A 17,249-nucleotide genomic window follows, 5' to 3' on the forward strand; every position below is an offset into this window, starting at 1 on the left:
GTGTATATTATGTCTGGAAACACCCAAATATATCCTTTAATAATTTAAATATAAATTTGAAACCTCTTACAATCTTGATAGAGATTGGGCATCTACTTTTTGGAACAATGTTTTGTTATGTCACACCAACGGGGGACGTCCTGCCGAGGGTATCATGAATATTCTTAATGGAAGCCTATACCTTGTGATACATAATTTTAAAGGTAATAGCTTACTGAATTGAATGCCACAAACCGCATCTCAAAGGAATTATTCTATCAGAAAATAGAGCATTTTTAGTATTGAAAATTTACTGATGTTCAACAATGTAATTTTAACATGGTTCTTGCCACAAAATGTGTTACACTAATTTTTTAGCATTTTTTAAATGTTCAATTAAAATAAAATAAACAATTTATTTTTAAGCTGGTTTCATTAGTACAAATTTACCAGTTTTTATTACAATGAATAAAACTTATGAGTCACTTTCTCTGATTACTTATGAATCTGTACTTGGTGTTTTCCAGTCAGCAGGAAGGTTTAAAGAGACAAAGGTCACTAGCCTATGAGAAACATTATTGTGTTATTAATCATCTGGTATACAGGTTTCAGTTTGTTGAGCATGGAGCTTTCACTAGACAGGTCTAAGCTTGGGAATTACAAATGGACAAAGGTCATATCATTCCTATCGAGTTAATCAGTGTCTCTGAAGCATTGCTGTCAACAAGTTATCTAATTACAGTAGTTCAGTTTTTATTTGGCATTTTAATGGAATTGTCTGAAAGAGAACGAATTACTCTGTTGATGATGCGAGGATATGGCGATCGTCAAAGATCTTATCGGGAAGTTTGTAATTTGTTTAATGACACTTTCCCAGAAAGGAATCCCATAAGTGTTTCAACAATATCAAAAACTATTGAGCGTTTTGAAATGACAGGGAGTGTACGTAATCGGCCAAAGTCGGGTAGGATACAATCTGCAACAGATGAAGAACATGCACTAGATGTTTTGCAAACATTTATTGAAGACCCACATACATCGCTCAGAAAAGCTGCACAGCAACATGATATGCACCCTATGTCTGTGAGTAAGATTTTGAAAATTAATAAATACAAACCATTTAAAGTTCATTTAGTCCAACAGTTAAGTGAGGATGATTAAGACAGAAGAGTTGAGTTTTGTGAACTTGTGATGCGCAAATGTGATGACAATAGAGATTTTCTGACCAACATACTATTTTCTGATGAGGCAACTTTTTTCCTAAATGGCAATGTTAACAGGCACAATTGCCGTTACTGGGCTAGTGAAAACCCACATTGGATTACTGAGTCCCATTCACAGCAACCAAAAAACTGAACGTATGGTGTGGAATTTTAGGTAACAAAATTGTTGGACCCTTTTTCATCAATGGAAATTTAAATGCCGAACTTTACTACAATATGCTCCAAAATGAAATAATCCCAGCTATTCAAATTGCATCAGGAGAATACTTTGATAACGTATGGTTTCAGCAGAATGGTGCTCCACCCCATTATGGGAGACATGTAAGAGAGTATTTGGATTTAAGGTTTCCTCATAAATGGATTGGCCGAAGAGGAGAAATCGAATGGCCTCCAAGATCTCCGGATTTGTCACCAATCGATTATTTCCTATGGGGTCATTTAAAATCCAATGTTTATAGAAGAAAGCCTCATAATTTGGAAGACCTAAGAAACAGGATTATAGAGGAGATTGCTTTGATAACTGAAGAAATGTTAGGCAACTCTGTCGAATCATTTTACACAAGATTGGCTCATTGTCAAACCGTAGAAGGAACACAGTTCGAACAATTGCTTTGACACCAAATGCAGGTAAAACGTTTGTTGTAAGACTTTTCTAACAGCATACATTATTTTTTATTTGTAATAAGAAATCAATAACATAAGTATTTCCATAATTGTACTGTAATAAAAACTGGAAAATTTGTGCTAATAGAACCAGCTTAAAATGAATTTTTTGTTTTATTTAATTGAACATTTAAAAAAATGCTAAAAAATTAGTGTAACACATTTTGTGGCAAGAACCATGTTAAAATTACATTGTTGAACATCAGTAAATTTTCAATACTAAAAATGCTCTATTTTCTGATAGAATAATTCCCTTGAGATGCGGTTTGTGGCATTCAATTCAGTAAGCTATTACCTTTAAAATTATGTATCACAAGGTATAGGCTTCCATTAAGGATATTCACGATACCCTCGGCAGGACGTCCCCCGTTGGTGTGACATAACAAAACATTGTTCCAAAAAGTAGATGCCCAATCTCTATCAAGATTGTAAGAGGTTTCAAATTTATATTTAAATTATTAAAGGATATATTTGGGTGTTTCCAGACATAATATACACCCTGTATATATATATATATATATATATATATATATGTATGTATGTATTTAATTTCAATAAACATTGAATCACAAAAAGTACTTGCTCCTCCGGGACTCGAACCCGGATCTCTCACTTGCCGGGTGAATGTGCTACCATTACACCACAGACCCCTTACTTTTTACGATTCAATTATTTTGTATTTCATTATAAATTATAAAATTTCATTATAAAATTATATGTGTTTCAATAACTAAACTAACATATGATCGGAAGACCAAATACCTGTCAAAAACTTTTGTTTAGATTAAATTTGTATAAATGGCAATAGCCTTATTTAATTTCAATAAACATTGAAACACAAAAAGTACTTGCTCCTCCGGGACTCGAACCCGGATCTCTCACTTGCCGGGTGAATGTGCTACCATTACACCACAGAGCCCTTACTTTTTACGATTCAATTATTTTGTATTTGGCCGTATCTGTCACATATGTGTTTCATTAACTAAACTAACATATGATCGGAAGACCAAATACCTGTCAAATGACTTTTGTTTAGATTAAATTTGTATAAATGGCAATAGCCTTATTTAATTTCAATAAACATTGAATCAGAAAAAGTACTTGCTCCGCCGGGACTTGAACCCGGATCTCTCACTTGCCGGGTGAATGTGCTACCATTACACCACAGAGCCCTTACTTTTTACGATTCAATTATTTTGTATTTGGCCGTATCTGTCACATATGTGTTTCATTAACTAAACTAACATATGATCGGAAGACCAAATACCTGTCAAATGACTTTTGTTTAGATTAAATTTGTATAAATGGCAATAGCCTTATTTAATTTCAATAAAAATTGAATAAAAAAAAGTACTTGCTCCGCCGGGACTCAAAATTATATATATATATGTATTTATATATAAATACATATACATTGTTAGACCAGCAACAGAGTGTCAGTTTACCAGTTTACACTGAAATTGTAAATAGCAGCAAACTTATAAAGTGTAACATTATGTTTTTACATATAATTTCACCCAAACTTCTGCCATTGTCCAATTACTACTGGAAATTATAGAAGGGAATCTGTAACTAATGTACCTGTAACCTATTACAGGAGGCACAAGTTTTTAAATCAAATAATTATATACCTAAAAACATTATTACTTCGTAAGTTTAAACATTTTACTAGTATTTACAAAAATATATTATAATAACAAAGCTAGATATCCTTCAAGCATTGAAAATTACAAAATCACATTCAATCTTACAAAATATTTTTTCACCACAGCTGTTTTTACATTTTACTAATATTCTACCGAAATCGTTGTTTAAACCCTTTTAGAACAAGTGGGCTATTTATAGCCTGCAAAGTGTGTTATCCAAGAAGATGATTTGGGCTATATGTAGCCCGCAATAGTCTTACCAAAAAAGACAAGCAGGTTTTCTGTAGCCCAAATTTGTATGTTTATGAGTGAGTAAACACTGCAAAAATATGATTCTCTATGTTAATGTATGTGCTATGACCTTTCTACAAATATTTTATGCAGTCATGTTGGTAACGTAAGTTATCAACATCACGTTACTTCAACTGTGTCTTCAGACAGGTAGTTGTGTTGTGTATTTATATGTTTCGCCTTTATTTTCCAACCATTCAACACCAAATTCTAAACTCTTATATACCATAAAGTAAGAAACTGAAACATGTTGTTTTCCATTGTAAAATTTGTCTTTGTTCTTATAAGAAACTTATATCAAACAAAAAAATTAAAACACAAACCCAAAAGAAATAAAGTAAAATTTTTGATAATTTTATACCCAATCAAATTATTATTCATTAGTGTTGACAATTTTATTGTGAATAATAGGATGACAATTATATGTGTATCTTTTTAATACTAGACTTATAATGTATCTATAAAAGGTTTCCTATATTCACCTCTGTCTTCTTCAATGCACCCTTTTGAAAATAAGTACATGAAACAAATATTTTTGTCCTGAAAGGTAAAAATATCAAGTGATAGAAATTTTTAATCAATATTAAGATTTAAGGAAAAGTATCAAAGCTGATGTTCAGTTCCAGTGACAAGGAAGTTAAAATACTCATTGTGTCTGCTTACAACAGGTGAAACCGATCCTATACACCCCCTCCTACCACTTGGCCACTGAATCCGGTGTTTTCACATGCAGCTGGTATATTCCGTAGTTGAAAATAATTTTTTTTTCTCTTCAAATATTAGTTACATATCAGTTTCCAGTTCCTTAATGAATGATACAGTTTATATTTGTTACTTTTAATTTATCTTTCTAACCTGTGCTTGAAAGAGTATAATTGCTTTTATTATTAAGGATCCGGCAGATCCTAAATATGTTGAAGTCTGTTCATCACTTTTTCCAAAGATGGAAAAAAGAAAGGTCACAGAGATATGAAACTCTGTACATTGGTTTCTCTTGATCAAGGAAACAACCGTATTGATTTTTCATTGTATGAGTTTTTATTTGTCTATTTTCAAGTATGAATTTTGTTGTGTCTATTATTATAATTTCTTGATATATTAGATTGCAATATTAACCTTTTCTTAGGTTTGGCACATGAAGAAATTTTTGATATCAGTTCTTGTAATATAGTGTTCATTTGTTACAACATATAATGGTATCAAATGTCCAAAATCTTGTTAACGTTTTAAATATTCTACTGTCAACAATGAGGTATAAACAAAGAATCCTGGAGCAATATGATACTCCTCTTCTCAGTTATCATCCCTAAGTTCAGGGTGAGATACTATACTATTAAAATAGATGAATTAAACAAAATTTAATATAATAATGAAACTTAAAACTTACTTTATAACCTGTCATGTCAGGTAGAATACTCTGAGGCAGGACTTTCTTGTGTAAGGTGCCTTCGGTTTTAAAGCATCTGATGGTAGTGAGCACTGGTTCCAACTTGTAGTAGGTACCAAACTTGCCATCTTTGCTGAGTTGATAAGTCTTCACCGTGCCTACAAATATAAAAAGTATGTTTTATATGATTTTTTCAGTGCACAAAAAACCCTTAGAGTTTTTACCTTAGTGTTCATACTTACTTTTAAAGGTTTATACAGTCATTGTAATGACTACCATCTAAGTTTTTTGATTCCCACCACATTGAAAAACAAAATCGGTGTGTTTGGTTTAACATTTGAAAACTAAAGATAGTTAGTTCTACATAGCAAAGCCAATATTTCAAGATTGATCTTGTATTTATTTTTTCCTAATTAATATAAAAAAATTTCAACACTTTTTTTAGTGTTAAAACTGGGTAAGTTTTTTGATAATAACAAATTTCGGCCCACTCGGATAAATAAGTTTGGTTTCAACCCAGTGCCCTTTAGTCGGAGGTTAAAAAAAATTATGCATCTTTTTGGGCGTGAACCACTCGCTTACTATAATGGACTCAATAACAATCACATTCCAATAAAGATAAAGTTATTGTTTTATTTAGTGTAGATACAGAAGAGCATTATTTAACTGAAATACAATAGTTTTTAATACAATACTATACAATTTAGATACCTTACTCACCTTCTAGTCGTCAACATTAAGGCATGATGATAACAGAGCAGAGAAATTCTTAGCTACTTTTTCTCATTCTTTAGTTCTATTACGAAACTCTGTAATATGGATGGTTTTGTAGATGATTTTAAATATTATTATTTAAACCAATAAAAACAAAACTATTGCACATTACATGTGTCCCTTTCTACTGACTGTCCTATGGGTTATAATTAATATGTGCCGTTGATATTGCTGTGGTTCATTTACATAAAGTACTAATGATAACCAATCGCCTTAACAATCAAAATTATTTTATGAAATTAGATCAATTTATAATAATTTATTTATTATTACTATTAATAACTAAAAAATATCTAAATACATATTATTTACATCAGTTATTTTTCATGCACAACACAAATAGTTTATTCTTGGAAGTTACCCGTGAAAGGGCAACATATAGTTGTCCATGTAAAGAACACTGAATGTTTAAAATATAGTCCTGCAACATTAAATGATTAAGATTAAGTCACCCTGTGACTTTATTAATGGTCATTGAAAAAGACCATTTCACAGGAAATTGCAGCTGCTTAAATTGGAAAGGTAAACCTTTAAGAATTAATGTAATCAGAGAAATCAAAACAGTTTCTCCAATTCCACATCCAGTCAGTACTGTGCATTCTATTATGTAGGTTTGTAAACATTTTACCAGAAATCGTGTACCGTTGCATAATTTAGGGGGATTAACGTTATGTAGTAAAATGACAGAACACACTATTATCAACACAAAATTAATTATGTGGAGGTATTCCAGAAGACTACAAAGAATTCAGGAATTCTGTAGTAAAATGAACTGCCTCACCAAGATCTTGCACAGTGTCTACAGAGTAGTATGTTTGCGTCTGTAAATCAACTTTTGAAAGAATCCAAGTATTTACTTTGCCTACTTGTTCGATTGTAGGTGATAGAATTGCTCTCTCTCTCTCACTCTCTGAAACAAGCTTTAGTCTTACAACTTATGTTATTGGTTTTAAGATATACTTTGTCGAACTATTCTTGAATGTCATTTACCAGAATACATAGGTTTCCATTGTACAGATTAATTCTACCATTGACTTGTGGAAAATTTCCATTACCAATTTCGAGCCACAATTCTGCAAAACACCTGTTTTAATGAGTAGACAAAGAAACTCTCATATTAACCTTATTTGTTTGTTTAGTAGGAAGGTACACATAGTTTTTGAAAAACATAACTTTTTTAATATCTGGCAGGAAAAAACTTTCAATCAAACCAAAACACCTATTTATGTTCAGATTTGTCAAAACAAACAAGTAATACTGCACATATACTTACAATAACATAATTTGGGTTATGTTACCTTGCTATCAAAGTTTTATCATTTTGTATTACCGTATAAGTTACTTTACCTAATAAAAACAACCTTTGTCAAGATTAAATTGTTGTAAATTGATTAAAATATAAAATGTTTTTCTTTACTACGTTACAACAATAACTCCTACATTTGAGGATCTAAAAGTATATTAAGGTAAGGTGGTAACTCTACTAATCGGTTTAACTTAACTATAGTTCATCTTGGATTTTATTATTACACTTCGCAATGAAGTGTGGTATAATGCCAGATCGACCAATCAGAGCACAGGTGCTGTTATTTGTTCAACCAAAACACACGGGCTTTTAACCAAAACACGCAGGCTTTTAAACGTAATACCTATCTACCAAAATTATTCGCTTTTAATAGTAATTTGACCTGATATTTACATATCTTAATGCATTGATATGGATACTTTATTGGGCAAATAGTTTCGGAAATGCTATTAAAAAAGTAAACTTTAAAAGATGAAAATTTTTATTATTGGTTGTTCTTTAGAGATAAATATATGCCACCACAGACTTATTATATCAATATTTGAACTATACAAACCTTTTTCTACTTTATATTATTGAAATATTGATGTATCATACCTAGGAACCTGTCCTAGTCCATAATGAAGCCGACAGTGAAAACCACATCAAAATCCGTTGAGTAGTTTACAAAGTATTGATGCACAGACGGACCACCAAAAAAAGCTACTTTAATTTATACTATGTATTTATAACCTTATTTGTAACAACTAAACTGAACAAACAGGTTTTTAATTTAGTTTGTGCTCATAAATTTAATTGCCTCTAATGTTAATCAATGATTGTAGTAGTAAATAAGTTGTCAAACTGGAATCAAGTCTTAACCTAGAACGAAAACAGTAATACGTTTCTCTTCTAGAAATACCATAGAAAGTTATTTAAATTTGTTATTGAATGTTATTTTCACAATCTCAGGGGGGTGAGGAATGGTCTCCATGGCCTGGTTCCACAACTGTCATATTTAATACAAGGAAAACTCCAACTTTATGTAATATTAATTGACAAATAAGTTATTTAATTTATAGCAGTTATTTTGAGTTTTGAGAGCATTAAGGACATCACACCCATCTCTCAAGTAATTATTACATAAAATGTTACACTCAAAATTTAGTTATCCAATAAAAGAGGACAGAAATGCTTTATACTATATAAATAACTATTAAATATTAGTACTTACAGTTTTTAACCCTGCTTTAATTTAATTATTAGGTTTTTAATTATGTTATACACATCATTGTTGAACTTTACTGCTAATACTCATTAGGATACTATTATGTTTTTCTTCTTCAATCAAAGGAGAGGCTTATATTCAAATACCTATAATACTCTATTTAATTTTTTGACATTGTCTACTGCATACCTGTAAATTTATGCTTAACAACAATGAAAATATTTTCTTTTCTTTGTAATAACTATTTTTCTCTTTTTAAAGTATATCTTCTTATGTATTGCAATATATTATTATAATAAAATTTGTATTGTACAAAAACATTCTCTTTCAAGATTAAAATGAGAGGAAAAGAAGAGTACGCACTGTACTTTATATCACACAAAAAATGTAAATTCGCTGGATAAATTACAAAAATACTAAGCAGTGAAAAATAAAGCTTTACATTTTTTAGAAGATAGCTTCATACAATTACTATTTAATACATAATCAATTCCAGACTGACTTACCATTATAATAGTCTATCCTACTTGAGCCCTGGCTATTGTCATACCAAGCTTCAAACGGTTCAGATATCTCAGCATACGGGATCTGGAGCATTCCTCTCACAATGTATGCTGACGGCCACTTGGGTACATCCTCAACATCGACATCATCAGCTGAAACATCATCTGATATCCTTAATTTCATCTACATTTAAACTTATGCTGTCTCTTGGGAATAATTAATTAATTAATAAAGAATGCATAATAATAATGTAAATTAAGATATTTTTAATCTTGTGAATAATTTTAAATCTGTATTTGAACTTCCGTATCTTTTAGGAAATTAATTAATGAAGAGTTCACAATAATTTAGTGAATTAAGATATTTTCAATCTTGAGAATAATTTTAAATTTTTGTATTTGAACTTTAGTTAGAACATATAAAAAATAACAGGTTTTAACAATTTTAGTACTGTATGTTATATGTTATTTACCTGATATTAGACGAGCCCTAAGAGAGGCAAACATTAAAAATAAGCAGAGCCACATATTGGGATTTCTCATAAACATTTGAAGCGTAACCAGCAAAATAAGACTAAAGGAAACCACTCAGTTGGATATTCATTTATAAATCACAAAATATAAGTAACACAAAAATTACAAACTATAATCACATATCTGGGCAGATTGGACTGAAACAAAAGCAGATCACTAGATAAGCAGTTATATTTATACGATCAGTGGTTGGTTAGTCCTTTTCCTCATTTGGTCTGTGGTTGGTATGGATTGTACAATTGATTAAGTGTGGATTGTGGTTACTTCATATATATCTCCTGTAAAACAAAGAGCATTTCTGGCAGTTTTGAATTAATACAATAAATAATTATGAACTATTGACTTTAAATGATATGTAAATGTATAAATCCAGATGAGATTCATAAGATAACATTCAATACCAGAAATAAAAGATATATAAAGTCCTAAATGAAAGTTAATTAATTAAGACAATGTGTGATGAAATATCACCTAAATAATATTCAGATGGATCTATATTTATTTAGATCCATCTGAATAAATATAGATCATGTAAAAATATATAATTTACCAAAAATATACCAATTCTCAAATGTTATGTAACGTTCAGATCTACTGAATGTTACATAAGCCTTAAACTAACTTAATATGAGCGATGTCTGATACTTCTAATATTTAAAACCATGCACTCAAAACACTAAGTAAAATGGTATTTTTCCCACAGCTAACATTATATCATCTCAATAGGATTTTCCATGAAGGCTTTGATGTGAATGAAAATTAAGGTGCGATAAGTTACCAGGGAGTTTGGAGCTTAAGGAATACCTCACAATAAACAGTGGGTACATCCACAGAATATTTTTCTAGAAATTATTGGCCTTCACCAATGATAAAGACATTTTTCATTTAATATCCTTAGCATTTGAGATAGGACATACTATTGTTGTACTTGACATAGTAATGTGGAAAAAAAATTGTCGAATTTTAAAATCTCAAAAATATTCTATGTTAAATTAAATATTCTTTTTACAGTTCAGATGTGCTAATAGAACCGTACCAATTCTCAAATAGTTTAATAATATGTGTCTTATGCGACTTCAGTATTTTATAAATTTAAACACTAAAGGGGTAGAATCCTGAAACCTAAGAGGTTGAGCAGTAGTGAAGTGCCACTACGAGTTTTTTTATATATATATATATATATATATATATAATATTTCAAAATAAAATAATAATCCCAGTAAATAAAGTTTATTACAGGACATAATTTATGACTCTCAACAAGTGATTTCACAACAAAGTCATACAGTCATTTCACGTCATACAGTGTTAGCATAAATCTGCTCGGACACCTGCATTTTCTATAATGATCTGACAAACAATTTGTTGTCACATGATTGGAATACCTTGCTTAATAATGAAAAAGTATTCTCTACCCAAAAGTTTTGTCATGCATTTTTCTTCATTTTACATAATAAATTGACAATTTTTTACACAGTGACAAAGCAACGTTCCAAAGTATATAAAATATTTAAATGAATTTACCATACTTTTTGAACAAATCAACTATATGTAAGAGAGAAGGTATTTTCCCTGATGAATTGAAGTCGTCACGAATCTGCCCGATTTTTAAGAAAGGGTCTAGAAATCTTCCTGAGAGCTATCACCCAGTATCAATTATACCTGTCCTATCTAAAATAATAGAAATTGTAGTACATGATGAAGTTGTTGCATATCTGGAAAATAACAACAATCTAAGTTTATCACAATTTGGTTTTAGAAGACGTAAATGCACCATTGATACAGTTGATTCACTAATTAAGGAGGTCCTAAACACTTTTGAGAATAAAGCCTTTGCTCGGGCAACATTTTTTGACCTGAGCAGGGCCTTCAACTGTGTTGACCATGATGAACTGATCTTAAAACTTAACTATTACAGTATTACTGGGAGTCTGGCTAAGTTCTTTAAAGACTATTTATTTAATCGCAGGCAAAAAGTTTGTATTAATGGAAACTGGTCCAACAAAATGTTGTACCTCAAGAGTCAGTCCTGAGCTCTGTTCTGTTTTGATTACATATCATTGATTTTCCTAGTGCTGTTAAGACCAAATCTCTTTTATATGCTGATGACACAATTCTTTTAAATATCCACACAAACTTTGACAAACTACAAATTCTTGTTAATAAAACAGTTGAGGAAGCCTCAGTGTGATTTAGATCAAATGGATCTTATACTAAATGAAGTAAAAACTAAAAAAAAAATTGTTTACCCTAAGACAAACCCCTTCCATTGACACATCAAATAATCTCTTTTCTTGTGCTAAATTTCTATGAATACTTATTGACAATAATTTTACATGGAATCCTCTTTTTTAATATATTTCAAAAAGATTGTCTAGAGTAATTTGTTTACTTTGACGTATTATAAATTGTGTAACTGAAAACTATGTATAATCTACATACTTATTTACAATCAATAATCAGATTGATTATGGGATAATTGCACTAAAATTAATGACATCCTTATCCTGCAAAAGAAAGCTATTAAACTAATAATAAAATCACAACCACTAGAACACTGTAAATCACTTTTTATTAAGCTTGAGTTGCAAACTGTTATTAACTTATACATTTTTGACTCAGAATTATATATTTTTTTTAAAACATTTCATCATTTATTTTGACTAGCAACTTGCATAATCTTAATACCAGAAATAAAAGTAATATTGTTATTGAGCATCGTAGATTAAGCAAAAAACAACATAGTCATTTACTAAAAATTTTTTAGTAAAAATCAATTACTAAAAAGATTTACAACAAATTACAATATCTGATTAATAATTGTCCATCAAAACTGTTCAAAGTCAAACTGTACAACTGGCTTCTAAAAAACCCATTTTATGATTTGTCAGAGGTTTTCAGTATGGAAGACTTTTAGATAGTTTAGTTTTATAAAGTATAACTATTTACTATTTTTTTGTGCATTATGTTATTAACATAAAAATACACGTAAAAAGGTATATTACAATAATACTTACTATTTTGACTATGTCACTTAGATGTATAATGAGACTTTGTCAATGCTTTCTGTAAAAACGACAATAAAACTTTATTTATTTATGTTTTGTAATTAATCATCCTTTTCTTTGACATGATTTTTAATAGTGTATAGAAAATTACCAGATGATATGGTACAAAAGGATTTTATTAGGCTTGGTTATGAAAAGAGACTTAATAAATTGTATTAATTTTATAAACTCTTCATACATATACCTAAATTTCTCTTTGGGTAAACCGTCCATGTTTTGTTTCACAATTGGCAATCATTTTTCCGATCTCACTGCTTCAAATTACCTAAGACCAAGAGGTTGGAAAAGTCTGATATTACACCACAATACTCACGTCTTAAGATAGTCTAATTCACAAGAATAAATTTTGGTTCACCAGTTTAAAATTTAAATTAAACAAAGTAAACACAATGACTAGTTTACTTTTTGAGGTTAACTAAAAATAGATCAGTAGCTAGTGTGAGGATATCAAATTTTATTTCTTGATCCAAAACTCTCATAAAATAAATACGCAAAGTATGTCTCTGCCAAAGTGTATCGAATGGTGTTAAATCCAGCTACAAAAACTTGGATCTCTTACCAGAGACTTTTCGCTGTCACATAAGTGAGGTTTTATACTGCAAATTACCACCTGAAACAACACTAACATGTATAAGTTTCAGAACAAGTCTAAATAAGTAAAAGATAGATTTTTTTTTTTTTTTACTATTTATTTACGATTTAAATATTACGAATAGTGACAACACTAGATATTTGTGTATATGAGAGTTATGAATGTGAATGTATAAAATCAAATTGGTTATACATATTAGGCGTATCCGGGGGAATTCGAGGGTTGTAACCCCCCTCCAGTTGATACAAATATTCAAGGTTATTTTAACTTGCGTTAAACTCAAAGTATAATCGTAGTAAAACCATGTCTCATACTTGTGTAAACTATAACAGCGGGCAAAAGTGTCAACAAAAGATATACGCTTAGTAATTTAAAAACATGACGAGTCTATCTGTAACCACACGGGTTGGAATACAATACATACAACCACTGTCACTTCCTGCGCTTGAGGCGAGTAATGACATTGCACCCCTACCGATCATCCCTTTGTACGGCTAATTTGTGTTAAGATCGCTTTAGATGTTGATGTTACTTGTATATTAATGACTTTCATTAATAATGAGTGGCAATAGTGATAGCAGTAATGACAAAATTATAGTATAACTCCATTAATTTGCTAAATTCTGCTGTATTAAAATCTGTTATTTCTTAAAAGTGATTAAATTTTATTCCCAGCTATTCAATTCTCTATATTATTTCAACAAAAATTTTATCACATATAGAAGTTTGATATTCATGAAAACGTGTTTTTATAGCAGACCAACCAATAAAAATAAAATAATTACTTACAACCCTTTTGCGGCGAACTTCTGACATACCAGGTCAACTGGGGCTACATTGCACCATTTTTAGACGTCTTTATACAATGTGAAAGTAAGATTTTTAAAACCTGGAAGAACATATTTTTATGTGTTCTAAGATCTAAAGAAGAGATTTATATGCATCCAATCTGTGTTTTTATTATTTTCATTTTTGTATAAACTTTTAAAAAGTAGTACAAAGTATATCATAAGGGCGGGTTACATTGCACAATCTGAAATAATAATTTAATTACAACAGTAATACAACACAGGTGCAAAGTTACACTGCCGAATTCACTGTGGTATCTTATAATATCATGTAAAACTGACAGAATTCAAATATTTCTTGGGTTTAGACCTAGGAAAATAACATAAATACAATTGAGTTTTACAATTTGTGTTTAGTATTTTTAAAAACCCAAAAGTGATATGAACTAAAATGTTTATGCTTATTTGGTATAAAGTAACTGGTTAATTGTTCATAGCTAAAGAACGTCAATCTGTTTATTAAAAGAAACACACACACAGTATTTAATTATTTCCATAGTCATTAGTTAACACTGGGACTGAGAAAATACCTATTTTGTTTTGTATTTTGGGAGTCTCCATACCTCCAACAATGTATTTCCATTTACAAAAAGAATGTCGTTATTTACAGCTCACTTCCAATTATTTAAGGACATCATCATGGGACTTATATAAGCCCCCTCTTCTTCAAAGCTTTCAATTAGATCTAGGTAATAACCCACATAATATTTTACAATTACAAATGTGTATATCTTGTTTTTATTAGTTTCAGTGCTTTTGGAACTTTGGTAGCGCTACTTCAACAATTTCAAATACCTCTATGTCTTATTTTTTCTGAAAGATTCCCAATCCCCATTGTCTGAATTGTCATTCAAAACACATTCAGCATTGACATCTAATTCTTCATCACTATAGTCGTAAAGTGGCTTATGGTTCTTTCTCTTGGTTGGTTTTTTTGCCTCCTTTGAAAATGTTACTAATGCTAGGCTTTGTTCAGATACTGATGGGACTTGGCTGATCATTACAAACTTGGTTTTGATCATTAAAAGATAACAGTTAATCTTTAATTGTTGATGGTCCAGGAGGGTTCACTTCTTCTTGGGATATACTTTTTTCTCAAGTACAGCAACGTTTCTCTTCTTTGAAAGCCTTCCTCTCCTTACAGTTCATTCATCTCTTGTAGATTGAAGAACTTCTAGGAATGCTAAGCTAACAGCTGATGGCTCTACTTGTTTGTTAACTATTCTCTTAATTAAAGGTTGTACATCACAAGGATAACTTCCGCATTTTCAGAAACCACTTTCCAGATCTGTTTTGAAATGGGGTTGCAGATCTTCAAGGGTACATTTCAATAGTGGATTAAAAACTCTATTTTGGTATAACTGAATGCTCTCTGGAGTTGCTTTCCAATCACTTATAACCTTTCTCCACATCACTTTCATGGGTCTAAAAAAGCATCATCGAAATTACCTAGAGTAATCTTTTATAAAAACCAATAAATTTTAAAAATATGTTATTCCAAACCAATTTTTTAAAACACAAAAATTATGGAAAACAATTTTTCAGTTGTAACCCTATCAGAAACCATTTTGTGGTACATGGAAATTCATGTCATATAGTCAAAATTGTAGCAGTAACGTAACTAATGAAAGATATCCAGTTAAGGGAGTATTGATTGCAACTCAAGCAACATAATTGTTTTTTTTGTAATAAATAATATACAGAAAATAATAATATCATGGGGATGACAAGCCCCTTTCTGTGTATTCCAGTAAACACAATCATGAAAAAATTGAAAATTTTTATGAATTAAAAGGTATTAATATTGTAGCGTTCGAAATAAATGAAAATGTCAATATATTTAATTTGAAAAAGAGTGAAACTGCCCATCAACTAGTATTAAAATCAAAATTTCCTTTCATTTTGAACCTTATAAATTTATTTTAAATTGTTCTCAGACATTTCTGATGGAACATTCTGTTTATTTTCAATTAAAGTTATGTTTCCTTGTTAATTTAATATTTTTGTTATTTAATATCCTTATCTGTAAATATTTATACACTTTCTCAATAAGTATACTTAAATACAATAGACATACAAAAAAGTTTGACACACACACACAGCTGCTTCTCCAGACCATGTGCAAACTAAATTTGCATTTGGCGCTTATATCGGAGCCATTATAAACATCTAACAAGTCAACCTTGGGAAATGGATAGCACTGCTAAGGCCGATCTTGTGTCAAATACCCTTTCAGAGTGTAGTTAATAATAGTACAGAGGCTGGTTTTGTAGTTACAAAGGTGGACGGTGTTCACTTCCATAATTGCTACGCACCACCGAGTCTCTCATTGGTTGAATACATTGACTTCGTTTATCAGTTGACCGAGGACACAAAGCAACACTCCCTTGGCAATTGCATAAATCGTAGTAATTAAACTTCTCTGAGGTTGTTTGGGGTAGCAAAGAAACCAATGCAAGAGGAGAAGCTCTGCTAGAGGCCATGGGGTTTCATTAGTGATGGTTTTACTTAATAGTGGTAACATTCACCAAAGAAAAATCTAGTTACATGGTGGATCTAACTTTAGTTACCCAGATTCAATAATTAAATACAATTTTTACTGTCTCATTTATGGTCTATTTGCACAAGTCTCAGAAACCTATTTCGGTCAAGAGCATCTACTTCCGACCCTTTAAATCTACTTCCGGTTTAAGATATCTCCAGTGTTTAAGTTGAGTTTGCCTTAACAAAATATTGCAAATAACAAAAATATATACACCTCTGAAAGACGTCTACTGCCTTTTTATCAACAAAAAGTGCAAAAGTGTCTATTCTCACCGTTCATACGGTGCCACAGTTAAGTTTTCCTTGTCCTTATAAAGAATATAATATACACATATGTTGGTTTTCAAGCCCTACTTCTTTAAAAAAAGCCTACTAACAACCCTTGTAATCTAATTCTGGTCTAAGAAACTTCAAGTGCCATAGATGGGTGTGCAATTTTATTACGATGAAGAAAATATGTGTACTATTAATTTTGTCTTTTGCTTTATTTATTTGTTAACTCTTTCTTTGCCCTTGCTTAACTAGCTATTGATATAAATAAATAAACGTTTGATTTACAATTATTATTGAGTTTATTTGTCACATGTATGATACAGGGTTTCGTGAATTATACTGCCATGGGCACATAAAAAAAATTATATCCAACATAGAAAAGGTTTTGGTGCATGTTAGGTTTGAATTTAT

The 17,249-nt window shown here is 30.5% G+C and overlaps 1 protein-coding gene across 3 annotated transcripts in view; it reads right to left on the bottom strand.

Annotated features, from left to right (window-relative positions):
- Positions 1–13,164, bottom strand: part of LOC124368184 (cathepsin L-like proteinase) — a 33,293-nt gene extending 20,129 nt beyond the window's left edge. The window contains exons 1-3 of one of the 3 annotated variants that reach the window (XM_046825472.1): positions 13,141–13,164; positions 8,983–9,132; positions 5,190–5,347 (exon numbers count right to left, since the gene is read on the bottom strand). In XM_046825472.1, the coding sequence (XP_046681428.1) occupies positions 5,190–5,347; positions 8,983–9,073 (249 nt within the window). In that variant the 5' untranslated portion in view covers positions 9,074–9,132; positions 13,141–13,164. Of the gene's footprint in view, positions 1–5,189; positions 5,348–8,982; positions 9,145–9,452; positions 9,794–13,140 lie in introns of those variants that run through there. The other 2 variants (XM_046825461.1, XM_046825466.1) reach the window with 2 other exon arrangements.
- Positions 13,165–17,249: the final 4,085 nt, after the last annotated feature.

Source organism: Homalodisca vitripennis, chromosome 1, assembly GCF_021130785.1.
Source record: "Homalodisca vitripennis isolate AUS2020 chromosome 1, UT_GWSS_2.1, whole genome shotgun sequence".
Taxonomy (NCBI): domain Eukaryota; kingdom Metazoa; phylum Arthropoda; class Insecta; order Hemiptera; family Cicadellidae; genus Homalodisca; species Homalodisca vitripennis.